This window comes from Mustelus asterias, chromosome 28, assembly GCF_964213995.1.
Source record: "Mustelus asterias chromosome 28, sMusAst1.hap1.1, whole genome shotgun sequence".
NCBI lineage: Eukaryota > Metazoa > Chordata > Chondrichthyes > Carcharhiniformes > Triakidae > Mustelus > Mustelus asterias.
In genome coordinates, this window is record NC_135828.1 from 18096268 (window position 1) to 18115083 (window position 18816).

General features: G+C 47.3%; 1 protein-coding gene across 1 annotated transcript in view; it reads left to right on the forward strand.

The window, feature by feature from the left end:
* The first annotated feature begins 438 nt into the window (after positions 1 to 438).
* Positions 439 to 18816, forward strand: part of LOC144480165 (stromal cell-derived factor 1-like) — a 30751-nt gene continuing 12373 nt past the window's right edge. Inside the window, exons 1-2 of the mRNA XM_078199314.1 lie at positions 439 to 763; positions 13386 to 13503. Coding sequence (XP_078055440.1) covers positions 697 to 763; positions 13386 to 13503 — 185 coding nt within the window. The 5' untranslated portion in view covers positions 439 to 696. The remainder of the gene's footprint in view (positions 764 to 13385; positions 13504 to 18816) is intronic.

Sequence of the window (18816 nt, forward strand, 5' to 3'; positions counted from 1 at the left end):
TGCTTTTAACTTTTTAAATGTTTGCGTTACTGTGACCACTGGAGAAGGAAGTCCATTCCATTTGACTGCCCTGCTTTTTTCCTATCGAAGAGTCTTGTCTTTTTGTTTTCTGGTGATGCATTGAAAGCTGAGAGATAATACCTCAGATGTGGCAGCAGTGCTGCGAGATCTGTCCTTTGTACCAACCCTGCTATCTGGTACGCAGTCCACACCAGCACTGGGTCAGGAGTGAGTCTGACTGAGTACAATACCTGCATTCCTCATCATCTGGGGAGCATAACAAATGGACTTGCAGAGCCTTCCCAGAGCCTGGAGATGCAGATTAGAAGTGAACTTGTGCTTTTCTTTACAGGAAGAATGCACAGGCTGACATGGCTGTGGATGTGGACACATACAGTTAAAAAAAAAGAATAGGGACCAGTGTGGAAGATTATCACAGGACATTGTCCAGCCTTACATTTCTTCATTGGAGCTGAGCCTATCCCAGTTATTGGGAAAGAAGTGCAAATATAATCACCTTGCCAGTTTTTGATAAACTACCATCCTGGGTATTCCCTCTCCATCCAATAAAAAGTTGGGATGGGGGTGGATTCTTTCCAACTGCTGAGCTACATTTAGCTGGGAATAACTTGAATTTGGGATTTCTCAAACTGTGGTGGCTGCACTGTGTAAAGCTCTCCAAGCAAACCACCCAACATGAGTGTGAAAAGTTGTGTCTTCATAGCCCTTCTGCTTGGGGCAGCCTGCATCAACTTGTCTTGGGGTAAGTGATTGTTACTTCTTTAATTACTGACGTGTAGATTACGACGAGACGATCTAATTTTTTCAGAACTGTTCAGTGTTATCCCAGAGTGAATTGATAAATGTGCTTTGTATGAAAGGGACCAGATGATCAGAAGCAAATTGTTAACAGAGTTAACACCAGAACAAAAACTGAGAAAGGAAGCTACTCACAGTAAGATTATTTTTTAGTCTGAAGTGTTGCATCCAGTTTTTGTTCAGGTTGCAACTGGCATGAATGAAGGCATTTTCCAAAATAAAAGGAAATGTCTACTATGAGTCTTGTTTCTCTTAGCTGACTTTAAGGGAAAGTTACAGAAAGTGGGGTGCAGATACATTCTGCATCCACGTTTATCCATGCTTGATATTTATTCAAACTTTAGAGTTCTAGAATCAACTTTCATGCAGCCTTTGAATAACATATTAAATTGCTTTGACACCTCTCTGAAAGGTTTAAAACAAATTGTTCAACGAGTTGTTTTTTTTTAAAACAATGCTTTAGCAATGATCTGTCTTTGGAGAATCGTTATATTTGATTGGATGTGTCTGTGTATTTGTGTTGCTATTTTGAAATCTTTCTGAAGTGGATCTGGACAACCTTCAGAGCGGTTCGCAGCTCAAGTGTATTTTACTGATGATGACGCACAGGGACTGTCTAACCAGTTGCGGGATTGTCCCGGGAGTGAGGGAATTCATTTTGCGTGGCACTGATCCATGCCATTTGAATGGGGGGAGTGCTCCACTTGACAAAATTCACCGCTGATTTTTATATGTTTAGTGAATCTTTTAAAAACTCCCAGAGAAGCTATTTCAACTCTTTTCTTTAAACAAAAACTGCTCTGCTTTAGTTAATACCCAACGCAACGGACGGCACGGTGGCACAGTGGTTAGCACTGCTGCCTCACAGCACCAGGGACCCAGGTCTGATTCCCAGCTTGGTCACTGTCTATGTGGAGTTTGCTCCGGGTGCTCCGGTTTCCTCCCACCGTCCAAAAGACGTGCTGGTTAGGTGCATTGACCCGAACAGGCGCTGGACTGTGGCGACTAGGGGAATTTCACAGTAACTTCATTGCAGTGTTAATGTAAGCCTTACTTGTGACTAATAAATAAACTTTTAACGTGAAGATGAAAGTGAACAGCCAGTGAAAATTCAACACTTTTGTTAAGATATTGAGACACAATTTGCCAGTCGCGCTTTGACTAATGTCATTGAGTTTTATACAACAATCTCCTTGAAGCACAGACGATTCTTGAGGGGCTTGACAGGGTAAATGCTGAGAGGATGTTTCCCCCTGTGGAAGAGTCTAGAACCAGAGGGCACAATCTCAGAAGTAAAGGGGCACCAATTTAAGACTGAGATGAGGAGGAATTTCTTCTCTCAGAGGGTCTTTGGAACTCTTTGCCACAGAGCTGTGGGGGCAGGGTCCTTGTGTATATTTAAGGCTAAGATAGATTCATGATTAGTGAGGGAATCAAGGGTTATGGGGAAAGGGTAGGAAGGGGGTGAGAAGAATGTGGGATCAGTCATGGTCCTATTGAATGGCGGAGCAGGCACGAGGGGCTGAATGGCCCCATCCTTAATGTCTTAAGGGCGAATTTGGGGTAATAATGGAATAAAAGCATTTACCTGCTACCAAGCCTTACTAACAGGATAAAATGTTAAATGGGGAGGGATTTTTGTCAATAGAGAAAATATGGGAATCCCTGTGAGATGCATTTTTTTGGCAAATGAGTTATTTAAGAGCAAAGAACAGTACAGCACAGGAACAGGCCCTTCGGCCCTCCAAGCCTGCGCCAATCACATTGTCCTATCTGGACCAACCGTTTATATCCTTCTATTCCCTGTCTGTTCATCTGCCTATCAAGATAAGTCTTGAATGCCACTTAATGTATCTGCCTCAACCACCTCACTTGGCAGTGCATTCCAGGCCCCCACCACCCTCTGTGTAAAAAACTTCCCCCGCACATCTTCACTGAACATTTCCCCCCTTACCTTGAACTTGTGCCCCCTTGTAATTGTCATTTCTGCCCTGGGAAAAAGCTTCCAGCTGTTCACCTTATCTATGCCCCTCATAATTTTATAAAGTTTTATCAGGTTGCCCCTCAGCCTCTGTCTTTCCAGGGAGAACAATCCCAGTTCATCCAATCTCTCCTCATAGTTAATATTCTCCATACCAGGCAACATCCTGGTAAACCTTTTCTGTACCCTCTCCAAAGCCTCCACGTCCTTCTGGTAGTTAATGATGTTTCCAGTAATGCTTTAAAGAAAACACACAGCGTTAATGATGTCTCATTAACATTAGATGGGTCGTTTCGTGAAACCACAATGCTTGTCCAGCCACATTAACAGCAAGCAAAGCTGCTTGCTGCACAGGGTCATAAAGTTACCCCTGAGGTAAGCGCAGACGTGCTGTTTCAGTGCATATCGGCATTCACTTAAAGCCTGTACAAGTTGCAAATCAATCGCGTTGAAAAAGGTCAACGTTATTCCACACCTAGCTTCCTTGTGGGGTCTAACGGCACTGTAAATTTCCGAAGCAGTTTTTAACGTTGATTCTGGCAACTTGCAGGCGGCTACCGGGAGCTTAGCCTCCTGGCGTGAAGCGCGTCACTGTCACTCGATGTATTAGTCATTGTTGTAGCTTGCAGTTTTAAGGATGCTCGCGGGCTCGGAATAAACAGAGCAACGCAGCATAACTGGCCACCTGGATTTTCAAACTTGTGCCAAAATAACCTGGATGTCTCGCGATATCTGTCAGCCTGCTGTGTACTCTGACAATCTATTTGCTTTGCTGTTCTGTTCATCTGTCTCTTCATGGGGCGACACGGTGGCACCGGGGTTGGCACTGCTGCCTCACAGCGCCAGGGACCCGGGTTCAATTCTGGCCTCGAATCACTGTCTGTGTGGAGTTTGCACATTCTCCCCGTGGTCTTTGCAGGTTTCCTCCGGGTGCTCCGGTTTCCTCCCACACTCCCAAAGATGTGCAGGTTCGGTGGATTGGCCATGCTAAATTGACCGTAGTGTCAGGGGGATTAGCAGGGTAAATATGTGGGGTTAAGGGGATAGGGCCTGGGTGGGATTGTGGTCAGTGCAGACTTGATGGGCTGAATGGCCTCCTTCTGCACTGTAGGGATTATATGATTCTAAGGATAAATATGAGTTCATCTGTTCTTTACTCCACCTTGGAATAGCTGGGTATTGAATAGACTAACTCCTCTACAACATATCTAAGTATTTAATCAGCGAGTTCTCTGTGTATCGGTCTGCATGCTGTGATTCGAGTTTATTTCCTCATTCTGCTCTGGGTTGGGGACGGTACGGTGGCGCAGTGTTTAGCACTGCTGCCTCACAGCACCAGGGACCCGAGTCCGATTCCAGGTTTGGGTCACTGTCTGTGTGGAGTTTGCACGTTCTCCCCGTGTGGGTTTCCTCCGGGTGCTCCGGTTTCCTCCCACAGTCCAAATATGTGCAGGTTAGGTGGATTGGCCATGCTAAATTGACCCTAGTGTCAGGGGGGCTAGCTAGGGTAACTACGTGGGGATGTGGGGATAGGGCCTGGGTGGGATTGTAATCGGTGCAGACTCAATGGGCCAAATGGCCTCCTTCTGCACTGTAGAACATAGAACATTACAGTGCAGTACAGGCCCTTAGGCCCTCAATGTTACGCCGACCTGTGAAACCAATCTAAAACCCATCTAACCTCCACTATTCCACTGTCGGATACTATGATTCTAGGATTACCAGAGCTGAATAAATATTGGAAAAATACTTGGTTTAGAGGCAGCATCTGCAAAAGGAACCTGCTAAATTAGCTTCCGTTTTGAGTCAGTGGGATGAAAATTGAGATTTTCCTATGAAGAGAGGTTGAATAGGATGGTCCTGTACTCACTGGAGTTAGAAGAAAGAGAGGCGACATTATTGAGGTAGGGCCTGGCAGAATAGATGCTGAGAGGTTGTTTCCCCTTGTTGGAGAGTCGAGGACCAGAGGGCACAATCTCAGAGTAAGAGGGTCGCCCATTTCAGACAGAGGTGAGGACTTTCTTCGCTCAGAGGGTAGTGAACCTGTGGAATTCTTTACCGCAGAGGGCTGTAGAGGCCGGGTTAAGTATGCTCAAAGCTGAGATAGACAGATTTTTAATGAATAAGGGAATGAAGGGCTATGGGGATAAGGCGGCAAAGTGGAGTTGAAGGTCATCACATCGGATCAGTCATGATCTAAAGTTAAAAGTTAAAGTTTATTTATTAGTCACAAGTAAGGCTTACATTAACACTGCATTGAAGTTACTGTGAAATTCCCCTAGTCGCCACAGTCCGGCACCTGTTCGGGTCAATGCACCTAACCAGCACACCTTTCAGAATGTGGGTGGAAACCGGAGCACCCGGAGGAAACCCACGCAGACACGGGGAGAAGGTGCAAACTCCGCACAGACAGTGACCCAAGCCGGGAATCGAACCCGGGGGCCCCTAGCGCTCGTGAGGCAGCAGTGCTAACCACTGTGTCACCGTGCATCGCATTGAATGATGTAGCAGCCCCGATGGGCCGAATGGCCTACTTCTGCTCCCAAACTTTATGGTTTTTACAGGCACGGATTCAAATCCGTTAGATTTTCCCATATTCCCAGATCTCAGGTGATTCAGCGTGCCTGGGCTCGGAATCAGGAAAATGTCCTCTTCTGTTTTCACAGTGGAATTCATAGAGAGCGTAACTGCCGTGGAATTTACAGTATAGTCATAACTGGGGATAATGCTATTTGTTATTATAGTGCACCACACATGCTGTAATGTCTCTTTCACAACATTGTAACGGTATTGTGCATAGCAAGGAAACTCTGTAAGCTGATCTGGGAGGAGTTTTTTTAAAATTAGCTACGCTCCCCAGTTATTGTACCTTTGCGGTATTTCTTTGACGCTGTCCTGTCTTTAGAATGCCACCTGCAATGGGCAACTTGTTTTTACTCAAGCTATAAGCTTTCACAGAATTGTTAAAACTCAAAATCTGCCCACAAGAGCCAAATAAAACCCTGAGCGATAAAGGACAAAACTCAATTTCGTCCATCACTGCAGATGTACTTAGAGTTGTAAAGTATTTAAAACCATAAGACGTTGGCTAGAATTTTCCGGCCATTCACGTCAGAGTGATCTCTTGGACCCGCCGACAGCGCACTCCCGCCATGAGATTCCCGGTTGTGAGGGGTGCATTCAACAGTAAACCCCATCGGCAATGGCCGGACCAGAAGGAAAATCCCGCCCATCGGAGCAGAAGTAGGCCATTCGGCCCATCGGGTTTGCTCCGCCATTCAATGAGATCAGAACTAATCTGATGCGATGATCCTCAACTCCACTTACTGTCATATTGTTGAGTTCCTTCCCTTTGCAACATCTTCTCCCCCCCTCTTCCTTTCGATTTCCTTCCGCTTATCCCTTCAAGTCCTCAGGATGGTGGTTTTCCCTGTTGGCTGGCACTCCCATATCTCATCAAAGTGGCCATTTTTTATGTAGTAGCCTGCACAGGGAGGGGTCCGTATGTCATGGAAGGACATCAGAACTGAGGGGAACTTGCTTCCACCCAGTTTTTTTTATTCAATCGTGGGACTTTGGTGTCGCTGGCTGGCCAGCATTTATTGTCCATACCTGGTTACCCTTGAGAAGGTGGTGGTGAGCTGCCTTCTTGAATCGCTGCAGTCCATGTGCTGTGGGTTGACCCACAATGCCGTTGGGGATGAAATTCCAGGATTTTGACCCAGCGACTGTGAAGGAACGGCCGATATATTTCCAAGTCAGGATGGTGAGTGGCTTGGAGGGGAACTTGCAGGTGGTGGCATGTATCTGCTGTCCTTGTCCTTCTAGATGGAAGTGGTCATGGGTTTGGAAGGTGCTGTCGAAGGATCTTTGGTGAATTGCTGCAGTGCACCTTGTAGATAGTACACACTGCTGCTACTGAGCGCCGGTGGTGGAGGGAGTGAATGTTTGTAGATATAATGCCAAACAAGCGGGCTGCTTTGTCCTGGATGGTGCCAAGCTTCTTGAGTTTTGTTGGAGCTGCACCCATCCAGGCAAGTGGGGATTATTCCATCACACCCCTGACTTGTGCTTTGTAGATGGTGGACAGGCTTTGGCCACTTTGATGAGAGTACCAGTCAACAGGGAAAACCACCATCTTGAGGACTTGAAGGGATAAGCGGAAGGAAATCGAAAGGAAGAGCGGGGGGGGAGAAGATGTTGCAAAGGGAAGGAACTCAACAATATGACAGTAAGTGGAGTTGAGGATCATCACATCAGATTAGTTCTGATCTCATTGAATGGCGGAGCAGGCTCGATGGGCCGAATGGCCTACTTCTGCTCCAATGGGCGGAGTTTTCCTTCTGGTCCTGCCATTGCCGATGGGGTCTATTGTTGAATGCACCCCTCACAACCAGGAATCTCATGGCGGGAGTGCGCTGTCAGTGGGTCCAAGAGGTGAGTTACTCGCCGCAGTATTCTTAGCCTCTAACCTGCTCTTGTAGCCACTGCGTTGATGTGGTGAATCCAGTTGAATTTCTGGCCTAGTTATTCCAGCAAAGATCAATGCATCATCCATCAATTTTTCTCCTCCATTGTTCAGTTTCTTACCCCCGTGAGTGTTTCGCTTAGCAAGGTGGGGATCTAACTGAGCACCTTCCATAATGGCTTAGCATCATATTAATTGGTTACTTAGCAACTGCAACATTGAGACATATGTTCAGAGGGATGGTGAACAAAGAGGCTCTTTAACACGACAGTATTGTTATTAATCATGGGAAATGCTTTCGGATACAGGACACATCATTCATCCCACTCTTCACGCAAGACCAGTGTGATGGGATTTTGGCTGGCTTTCATCTTCTTCAGGCAGCCCAGTGGCACAATGGTTAGCACTGCTGCCTCACAGCGTCAGGGACGCGGGTTCGATTCCAGCCTCGGGTCACTGTCTGTGCGGAGTTTGCACGTTCTCCCCGTGTCTGCATGGGTTTCCTCCGGGTGCTCCGGTTTCCTCCCACAGTCCAAAGATGTGCAGGTTAGATGGATTGGCCGCGCTAAATTGTCCTTTAGTGTCCAAAAATGTCCACAAAGACAATGAGTAACTGATCAGTAGTTCTGTCTTTGCCTTGTGCAGCAATCAAACAGCTTTACAGCATGGGGAATGTAGAACATCAGGAACCAATCATATAATAATGAAATTGATTATCATTTAACGAGACTATTTTGATGTGTAGCAATTTGATTGCACTTTGTGGAGCAGCCCCAAGGGGCTGAATGGCCTATTCCTGTTCTGAGCACTGTCCAAGCACCACCTACTGACTAAAGTCCACGATTAACACCAATGCCTTTGGAACTTTGGAAGAAGTAACAAGACAAGGGAATATTTAATGAATGGCAGGACACTAGGCAGCTCAGAGGAACTGATGGATCTTGGGCTACTTATTCACAAATCCCTGAAGGCGGCAGAGCAGGTGTTTATTATTTATTTATTAGTGTCACAAATAGGCTTACATTAACACTGCAATGTAGCTACTGTGAAAATCCCCTAGTCGCCACACTCCAGCGCCTGTTCGGGCACACTGAGGGAGAATTTAGCATGGCCAATGCACCTAACCAGCACGTCTTTCAGATCTGTGGGAGGAAACCGGAGCACCCTAAAGAAACCCACGCAGTGACCCAAGCCGGGAATCGAACCCAGGTGCCTGGTGCTGTGAGGCAGCAGTGCTAGCCACTGTGCCACCGTGTCGCCCAGGTGAATAGGATAGTTAAGAAGGCACACAGACACTTGCTTTTATCAGTCATGGCATGGAGTATAAGAGCAGTGAGGTTATGTTTGAGTTGTACAGAAGGTTGGTGAGGCCACAGCTGGAGCACTGTGTGCAGTTCTAGTTACCTCACTATAGGAAGGATGTGATTTCACTAGAGGGGGTACAGAGGAGGTTCACCAGGATGTTGCCGGGAATGGAGCATTTGAGCTATAAGGAGAGGCTGGAGAGGCTCCTCTTGTTTTCTTTAGAGCAGAGAAGGCCAAGGGGGTGACATGATTGAGGTGTAGAGGATAATGAGGGATATGGATAGAGTGAGTTGGAAATAGCTGTTCCCCTTGGTTCAGGGGTCACCTACGAGGGGGCATAGTTTCAGGGAAAGGGCAGGAACGTCAGAGGAGATTTGAGATAAAAGATATCACTCAGAGGGTGGTGGGAATCTGGAATGCGCTGCGTGGGAAGGTAGTGGAGGCTGGAAACCTTACAACCTTTAAAAGGTATTTGAATGAGCACTTGAAATATCATAACCTTCAAGAAAATGGGACAAGTGCTGGAAAACGGGATTAGCGCGACTTTAGTGGTAGTTATTGTCAGTGCAGACTTGATGGGCCGAAGGATCTTTTCCATGCTGTACGACACTATGACTCTATGGATGGAACTTTCCCATCCCGTCCGCCAGGGGAATCCTAGTGGGCATGGGGGATGGACCATGCAAATGTCTGCTGATCTCGGGTGGGATTTTCCAGTCTTGGGGCGAGAGTGGCCGGAAAATCCCGCCCAATGACTCTAACGCCATTCTCAAGAGCTGGCTCTAAGTTTCTGTCGATGCTTGCTGATAGAAGCTTTCTTTCTAAGGTGGAAGATGAGTGCATGGACATTCTGGACACCTGCTTTCAGAGCAATCATGTTTCCACACATCAATTCCCTGAGATTTCTGCCACTGTTTTATTTCATCCAGCTGGGCAGGGCCCGATCTCACTGCAAACAATCAAACTGCAAGTTGGCAAGAAGAAAGGTTATATCGAGGAACAGCCACTCAGTCAGTGTAATCCAGCCCTCGGGATCTCAGGTTCAATCTGTGCCGAGCAATTTGGCCTTCACTCGGGTAGTGCGCTGGGCTGCAAGGGGGAAAAAACAGTCTTAGTATCTGTTCTTGATCACTGTCCAGGCGAAAGGAAACATGTGTGAGAAAGATCAGATGAAGACAAGATTGGATTGAACTGTGATTCTTGAGGATGATGAAGAATGCTGACACATCTTATTGAATCTAAACACCAATAACAAGGCTACAGGGAGGGGAACGGCAATTGGCGAATTGGTCCAGACATGATTCCGTAACACTACTTACTATTCATGTCAATCCTGCCAGTTATGTAATAGTTTGAGCTCTGAAGCATTTTATTCTAAGCATACACCCTATTCTGAGAGATGGAATCATAGAATCGAATCTGAGAACCCCTACAGTGCAGAAGGAGGCCATTTGACCCATTGAGCCCGCACCGATGACAACCCCACCCAGACCCTATCTCCGTAACCCTACACATTTACCCTGCTAATCCTCCTGACACTAAGGGGCAATTTAGCATGGCCAATCCGCCTAACTTGTTCATCCTTGGATGGTGGGAGGAAACCGGAGCACCCGGATGAAACCCACGCACACACACGGGAAGAATGTGCAAACTCTACATGGACAGTGACCCGAGGCCGGAATCGAATCCGGGTCCCTGGCGCTGTACGGCAGTGGTACTAACCACTGTGCCACCGTGCTATCCTGAATGATGTGCCAAAATGTTACCCAAAAATCATTGAGTTTTCAAAAGAAATCTTCAAAATACTGTCTTCATCATATTCAAACTTTAAAAAAAATAGGAGAAATCATTCTTTGGAAGATTGTGAATCTGGTTTGCAAAGCAGATGTCCCGCAAACTTGCCAAGGCTGTGTGTGGTTTGAGGGGAATAAGAGATTTATACTTTTGCAGTTTTTCTGCCATTTGTTACAGGAACTATACAGATGCTTCACATTACAGTCGGACCTGAGACAAATGTTCACATTAAATGTCAGTGGGACACACAGGAGTGCGACAGTGAATCAGAAATATCCATAAATCGGGCACCTTGTATTCCTGAGCTTGGATTAATGACCTGGCAAAGAAGATCATACAGTGAGGGAGCTGATGCATAAAGGGTTAACAGTTGCATTTTCATTTTTATATATTTTTTCATGTCCCATTAAACTGAAATGTTTACTGCTTTAAGTTGGACCTCTGAAAAGGGACATTGATGAATTGGGGTTTGATTTTATTCACTTGGGCCCCTTTCCAAGGGAGTGTACAACAACTGGCAGGAAACTTTCAAACCAAAACTCTTAACACAATCACCGAAGACTGACCTGCTGTGTAATTTAAGCTTGGAGGTTACAACTGATAATGAGCAGTGCTTCAGAACTTTCCACTATGCAGTGTGAAATTCAGCAACAAAGCCTGTTTGGATTCCAATTGTTGGGATGAATTTTGTCTTATTGTGTTCGTAACATGGTCTTCCCTGTTCATTTGGAGCTCGTGTTTGAATGCATCACAGGTGACATCTAGTTTTCAGCTTACATGAGTCATTCCCAACATACTCCAACTGTTCAGCTTCTGTCGGAGATATTAGCGGATGGCTAAGGTTCTTTCGAATCTGATTTGCCAAATTTCAGTCAACGCGACAAATTGCCGATGTGACATTGATAAATCTGAAGGCGTACAGACAAAATTTCCAAGGTGGCACCCCAGTTAGCACTGTGCAAACCAATCTTTGAACTGCGATGTCACCCACTGGGGCGGCACAGTGGCACAGTGGTTAGCACTGCTGCCTCACAGCGCCAGGGACCAGGGTTCAATTTCGGCCTTGGGTGACTGTGTGTGTGGAGTTTGAACGTTCTCCCCGTGTCTGCGTGGGTTTCCTTTGAGTGCTCCGGTTTCCTTCCACAGTCCAAAGATGGGCAGGTTAGGTGGATTGGCCATGCTAAATTGCCCCTTAGTGTCAGGGGGAGTAACAGGATAAATATGTGGAGTTACGGGGATAGGGCCTGGGTGGGATTGATGTCAGTGCAGGCTCGATGGGCTGAATGGCCTCCTTCTGCACTGCGGGGATTCCATGATTCTATGGGGGAAGATGAGGACTCCAGATGTGGCTGATTCACAGGTCACTTCTGTTACATGCTACACATCTGCTTTGAGTCAATACAGAGAGAGAAGATTGTCAACTGTGAGCAAGGACAGTGCGTATTACTTTCTACTCCCAGATCAGCCACTGAGCTGGTGACTGATGTCTTCAACTGCACCTCACAAATCCCTGACCTCTACATCAAGAGGGGCAGGAGATGCACAGGAACAAAGTAGCCCTCCAATTCACCATTCTGATTTGGAACTTTATCTCCATTCCTTTGCTGTTGCTGCATCAATATCTTGGAACACCCTCCCTATCAGCACTGTGAGTTCACCGACACCACATGGGCTGCAGTGCAAGAAGGCGTCTCATCACCATCTTCTCAAGGGCAATTAGGGATGGGCAATAAATTCTGGCCGGACAGTGACGCCCATGTCCCACGAAGGAATGAAAAGAAAATGTCCGGTCTCCATACTGGGGCAGAACTGGGTGAAAGCAAAACTCTCTGTAACTTGTAGTTATTTTTTTTTCTAAATGCTGTATATCCGAGGGAGTTAATAAAGCTTTGAAAGCTCTTAACTGTGCGCCATGCAAAGAGAAAGCTCCTCATGATGTTAACAATGATATATGACTTACTTTAAAGCTGTCATAACAATTGGTAAAGGGATTCATTTACTGTTTTTGTTAATTATTGTAAATAATGTAAGAAGGCACAATTTTATTGTACACTTCTTAAAAAGAATGTCCTCTAAGAAGTTTGGATACCTGGTTTAAACTGTTGATTTACCTTCACATCCATGAAAGGTGATGTAAATAACATTGACATATACTTGACTTCGTTCTACGTACTGGAGCTAAGGAGTGTTGTAGCTGCGTTCTGACAGAATCAGTCACAACATCCAACAGAGCCTTTCTGATACAGTGCACATGTCTGTCTTTGAGAGGAATGCTTTGGACCTGGAATACTGTTTGCAGTTTTGTCCTTAACTGAGGAAGGGTGTCCTTGCTCCAGAGGGAGTACAACGAAGGTTTACCAGGCCGATTCCTGGGATGGCAGGTCTGTCGTATGAGGAGAGACTGAGTTGGTTACGATTATATTCACTGAAGTTTAGAAGAGTGAGAGGGGATCTCATAGAAACTTATAAAATCCTAGCAGAGTTGGACAGGGAAGATTCAGAAAGAATGTTCCCGATGGTGGGGGAGTCCAGAAGTAGGGGGTCATAATTTGAGGATAAGGGGTAAACCTTACAGGGCTGAGGTGAGGAGAAATTTTTTCACCCAGAGAGTGGTGAATGTGTGGAATTCACGACCACAGAATGTAGTTGAAGCTAAAATGTTGTGTGATTTCAGGAAGAAATTAGATATAGCTCTTGGGGCTAAGGGAGCAAGGGATATTGGAGGAAGGTGGAGTCAGGATATTACATTCGATGATCAGCTATGATCAAAATGAATGGCGGAGCAGGCTCGAAGGGCCGAATGGCCTCCTCCTGCTTCTAGTTTCCATGTTTCGATGTTTTTGAGTTGTGAATGACAGGTGTGCAGTTTATGTTAGATGCAAAGGAATTTTTTTCCACTCTGAAAAGGAAAGATTTCCACTCTGCGCCACTTGTAGCAGAATTGTACATACAGTTTTCCTTTAATGGTGTTTGTTTTTCTTTCTTTCTCTCGCTGTCTCTCGTCTCCTGCTTCCCCAGGAAAGCCGTCGTCAATAATTAACAGATGCAAGTGTAGAGGTGGCACCACTCGACTGAGCCCCAACAGCATTCAGAAACTGATGGTTCTTCCGATTCCAAACTGCCCCCTTCAAATCATGTAAGTTCGATGGCTACGTTGATTAAATATTTTACATCTCGATTTGATTCTTGATTGTCACATATATTAACATACAGTGAAAAGTATTGTTTCTTGCGCGCTATACTGACAAAGCATACCATTCATAGAGAAGGAAAGGAGAGAGTGCAGAATGTAGCGTATAGCTAGGGTATAGAGAAAGATCAACTTACTACGAGGTAAGTCCATTCAAAAGTCTGACAGCAGCAGGGAAGAAGCTGTTCTTGAGTCGGTTGGTACGTGACCTCAGACTTTTGTTTCATTTTCCCAAAGGAAGAAGGTGGAAGAGAGAATGTCCGGGGTGCGTGGGGTCCTTGGTTATGCTGGCTGGTTTTCCGAGGCAGTGGGCAGTGTAGACAAAGTCAATGGATGGGAGGCTAATTTGCGTGAAGGACTGGGCTACATTCAAGACTCTTTGTAGTTTCTTGCGGTCTTGGACAGAGCAGGAGCCATACCAGGCTGTGATACATCCAGAAAGGATGCTTTCTACTGTAACTACCTCTGAAATTAAAAAGAAAAATTTTCAATGTTCAATTTTCTCTTTCTGTCCTGAAGACATTAACTCCTTGTTGGTTTAATGGAGTCACTTGATGGTGAGCTGACTCTGGCTGACCTCACATCTGATCCAATCTTCACATAGACATTCACACAAACATAATCTGTCGGGTTTGCTGAATCATTGCCAGCTCCAGGACATCTGTTTGTCCAGCTCAGGAATGCTGAGGCCAACTGGAATGCTCCCACTGCAGACTGGCTTGAGTTAGTCACTGAATGACTCTCATGGTTGGGTAAATGAATCACGGTTTTGTGCTGAGCTAGCTTCTCTGGTCTGGGGCTCAATGCTCCTGGGGTAAAGATCAAAGAGAAATCAGCCAGGGTAAAGGGCAGAAGATTTAAGGAAAACATTTTTAGAATCATAAAACCCTGCAGTGCAGAAGGAGGTCATTCGGCCCATTGAGTTTGCACCAACCACAATCCCACCCAAGCCCTATCCCCATAACCCCTTGCATTTACCCTAGTTAGTCCCCCTGATACTAAGGGGCAATTTAGCATGGCCAATCCACCTAACCCGCGCTGTGGGAGGAAACCGGAGCACCCGGAAAAAACCCACACAGACACGGGGAGAACGTGTAAACTCCGCACAGACAGTGACCCAAGCCGCGAATCGAACCCGGGTCCCTGGTGCTGTGAGGCAGCTGTGCTAACGACTGTGCCACCGTGCCACCCCAGAGGGTGGTGGGAATCTGGAACTCACCGCCTGAAAGCCTGGTCGAGGCGGGAACCCTCACAACATTTAAGAAGCATTTGGATGAGCACTTGAAATAGAATGCAAGGCAATGGACCGAGTGCTGGAAAGTGGGATGAGAATAAATAGGTGGGTTGATGGTTGGCACAGATATGATGGGCTGAAGGGCCTTTTTCAGCACTGGGCGGCTCCCACTTCTGAGGCTTAGCCAATGAGTCCTGCTTTTGAAAATGTGCATGTGATTTGATTTGATTTATTATTGTCACACGTATTGGGGTACAGTGAAAAGTATTGTTGTGTGCTATACAGGCAAAGCATACCATTCATAGAGTACATAGGAGAGACAGAAAGAACATAGAACATTACAGCGCAGTACAGGCCCTTCGGCCCTCGATGTTGCGCCGACCAGTGAAACCAATCTAAAGCCCATCTAACCTACACTATTCCAATATAAGGAGAGGGTGCAGAATGTAGTGTTACAGTCATAGCTAGGGTGGAGAGAAAGATCAACTTAATATATGATAGGTCCATTCAAAAGTCTGACAGCAGCAGGGAAGAAGCTGTTCTTGAGTCGGTTGGTACGTGACCTCAGACTTTTGTTTCATTTTCCCGATGGAAGAAGGTGGAAGAGAGCATGTCCGGGGTGCGTGGGGTCATTGGTTATGCTGGCTGCTTTTCCGAGGCAGTGGGAAGTGTAGACAGAGTCAATGGATGGGAGGCTGGTTTGCGCGATGGACTGGGCTCCATTCATGACCCTTTGCAGTTTCTTGTTTTGTCAGATAATTGTGATGCCCCCACCCATCAACTTCACCGACTGATAATCATTGTCCTTACAGATAAATAAAATTCACAACAGGACATATTTGACCAAATCCTGCATCATTCAACAAAAAAAGGATGAGAACTGGAGGGTGTATGCATGTGTAGTGGTGTGCATGTGTCTGTGTGTGCGTGTGTGCGCACACGTGTGTGTGCATGTGTGTGCATGTGTGTATGCACATGTGTGTGTGTACGTGTGGGTGTGTGTGTGTGCATGTGTTCTTCTGTGTGCACACGTGTGTGTGTGTGTGTGCGCATGTGTGTGTGTGTGTGTATGCATGTGTGCATGCGTTTGTGCGTGCAGCTTAGTGTCTGATTAATCTGGCAGGATTATGACCATTCAATATAAAAGAAAGTGTTCAAGGATCAGTTTTTAGATGCTCATTGCTGCTACGTGTTGAGAAACTGTTAAACGTTTGCTTGCAGCCTCCAGCTCTGGAGGGATGGTTTATGCAGATCTGTCTATTGACGGTGGATTGCTTGAGGCAGCCAGTTGGGCAGAGCAGTGAGAGCGCTGGGCAGTGAGAGCGCTGGACACTGAGAGAGCTGGACAGTGAGAGCGCTGGACAGTGAGAGAGCTGGGCAGTGAGAGCGCTGGACAGTGAGAGCGCTGGACAGTGAGAGAGCTGGGCAGTGAGAGCGCTGGACAGTGAGAGCGCTGGGCAGTGAGAGAGCTGGACAGTGAGAGCGCTGGACAGTGAGAGAGCTGGGCAGTGAGAGAGCTGGGCAGTGAGAGCGCTGGACAGTGAGAGCGCTGGACAGTGAGAGCGCTGGACAGTGAGAGAGCTGGGCAGTGAGAGCGCTGGACAGTGAGAGCGCTGGACAGTGAGAGCGCTGGACAGTGAGAGAGCTGGGCAGTGAGAGCGCTGGGCAGTCTGCAGGTGCTAGGGGCACGAAGAATACACACCTCCCTCCCAAATAAGGGGTTACGGTGCCCCTAGACAACCCAGTTTGACCAGAAAGTCTCTTTTGTCCTGGAGATGACCCATATCCTGTGTATTCACCCGTCTGGGTTGCAGCCCGTTTATCTCTGTCTTTTAGGCTGCAGCCTGCCATTGTAGTTCTTGCCCAATTGTCCCAGAGTGCTTTACAAACCGCCATTTTAGATGGCCCGTTTGGCCACACTGTTCTTGGACACAGTTCCCAGTTTTAGCTGCACCACCATTGGTGCAGCCTTGAAATTATTTCCCGAAGCTTTTCCATGGGCAGCACGGTGGCACAGTGGTTGGCACTGCCGCTTCACAGTGTCAATTCTAGCCTTGGGTCACAGTCTGTGTGGAGTTTGCACGTTCTCCTTGTGTCGGCGTGGGTTTCCTCCGGGCGCTCCGGTTTCCTCCCACAGTCCAAAAATGTGTAGGTTAGGTGGATTGGCCATGCTAAATTGCCCCTAAGTGTCCAAAGATGAGCAGGTTAGGTGGATTGGATATGATAAATTGCCCCTTAGTGTCCAAAGTTCTGTGGATGGGCCATGCTAAACTGCCCTTAGTGTCTCAAGAAATATAGTTGGCCGTGCTAAATTGCCCCTTAATGTCGCGAGATGTGTAGATTAGATGGATTAACCATGTGGAATTACGAGGATAAGGCAGGTGAGAGGGCCTGGGTAAGAGAGCCGATGTAGACTCGATGGGCCAAATGGCCTCTTCTGCACTGTAGGGATTCTATGATTCAATGTCTCAACCTTTCCCTTTTCCCTGAAGCTGCTCTTTAAAAGTCCAACAACTCTTTGAGTGTGCTTTTGGTTACCTTTCGGTCCCCCTTGCGTGGCTCAGTGTGGAGTTACGCTTGCTAACATTCCAGCCTCAGGATTCTTTACCTCACTAAAGGCCCCGAATGAATGTCAAGTGTTGGTGCGAGATGCCAGAAGAATGGCTGAATGAAAGTAGTTGTGGTAAAAGCGGGGTTGGGGGGGTGGGGGGGGGGGGGTGGGGGGGGGGGGGGGGGGGTGGGGAGGGGGGTAGGTGGGGGTGCAGAGGGGGGAGAGGGGGGTAGGGGTGAGGAGCAGTAAGAGGCCCAGGTCCTCATGTGTCGTGTTGAAGAGTCAGCATGTGAGAAACTGACAAGGAGATGAAGCAGTTGTTGACTTGGACTGTGCGCAGCAGGAGGTTCCACCGGGGAAAAGAACCATCACTCCAAGAAGTGCTCCGTCAAAATACCATCGGCCCACGAGGAACAAGGCCCACAGCCACTAAAGGATGAAAGAAAAAATAACATCCCATATTTTATAGTTTTAAGTTCTGCCTTTCTCAACTCCAGAGGCTTGGAAAAGATACAAGGCAAATCGGACAGAGAGTACCGGGTCCTCAAAAGGCAGCTCAGATATTTCAGCTATTTAAAAGAAAAATAATTGATGACAGAATAGTAAATTGTTGGTATTTTTTGGGTATCTAGTTCCTGACATGTGGAAATCCAGCACAGCGTCGAAGTCCCAGACTGAGCTGCTCAAAGTATCACCCAGATAGAAGCCGGAATGTTCTTGACTTTCAAAAGAATTTCCAGGGATCGTTTGTGGGTCCCAAACCCCGTTTGTGTCAACGGTGTGTCTTGTGGCGCTATCGTATGGGAGGCGGTCAGTTGGCAGGCTGTGGCCCGAATGGGGTTGGCAGACAGGTGTGGCAGTGCCAGAGGGCCCAAGAGAAGGGCAGCCGGCAGCACCACTGGAGAAGCTCGACGTTGCTCAGACAGAGGACGCCACAAGGCGGAGGCCCTCAGCACGCGGAAAACTGGCTTGCAATTGGGCCAGAGCTGTCGAGAGCATCAATCCGCATGGGCGACACCTCCAGGTAAATGCATTTGGTCGCGAATGTGCTGTGTTCAGCCGCTCCGTCCAGAATGATGTGAAGAAACTCCATTCTGCCGCTGTGAAGCTGTTTCTGATGGGCTGCTGTGGGACCCGTGTACTTTCCCCACAACGTCATTGCTAATTGTCCTTTTAAAGAACTCGATTAGCCCCTAGCGGTGGATGGCTGGCCCCACCATTGAGAGCCTATCTCTGGGAGAGCCTCCTTGAGGCGGGAAGAGGTCAGGGAGAGAAAGCTGATTTAGCCCGCACTGCCACCAACTTTGTTTTGGCGTCCCAATACAAAGACTTCAAAATTGAACTCCACCCCCCCCCCCCCCCCCCCCCGCTCTTCCCCAGGAACACCCACCCCATGAACGCCCCCCACTACCGAACTCCCCCCTCCCCGCCCTCAATGGGATACAGCCCCCCCTCCCCCCCCACAGAACACCCA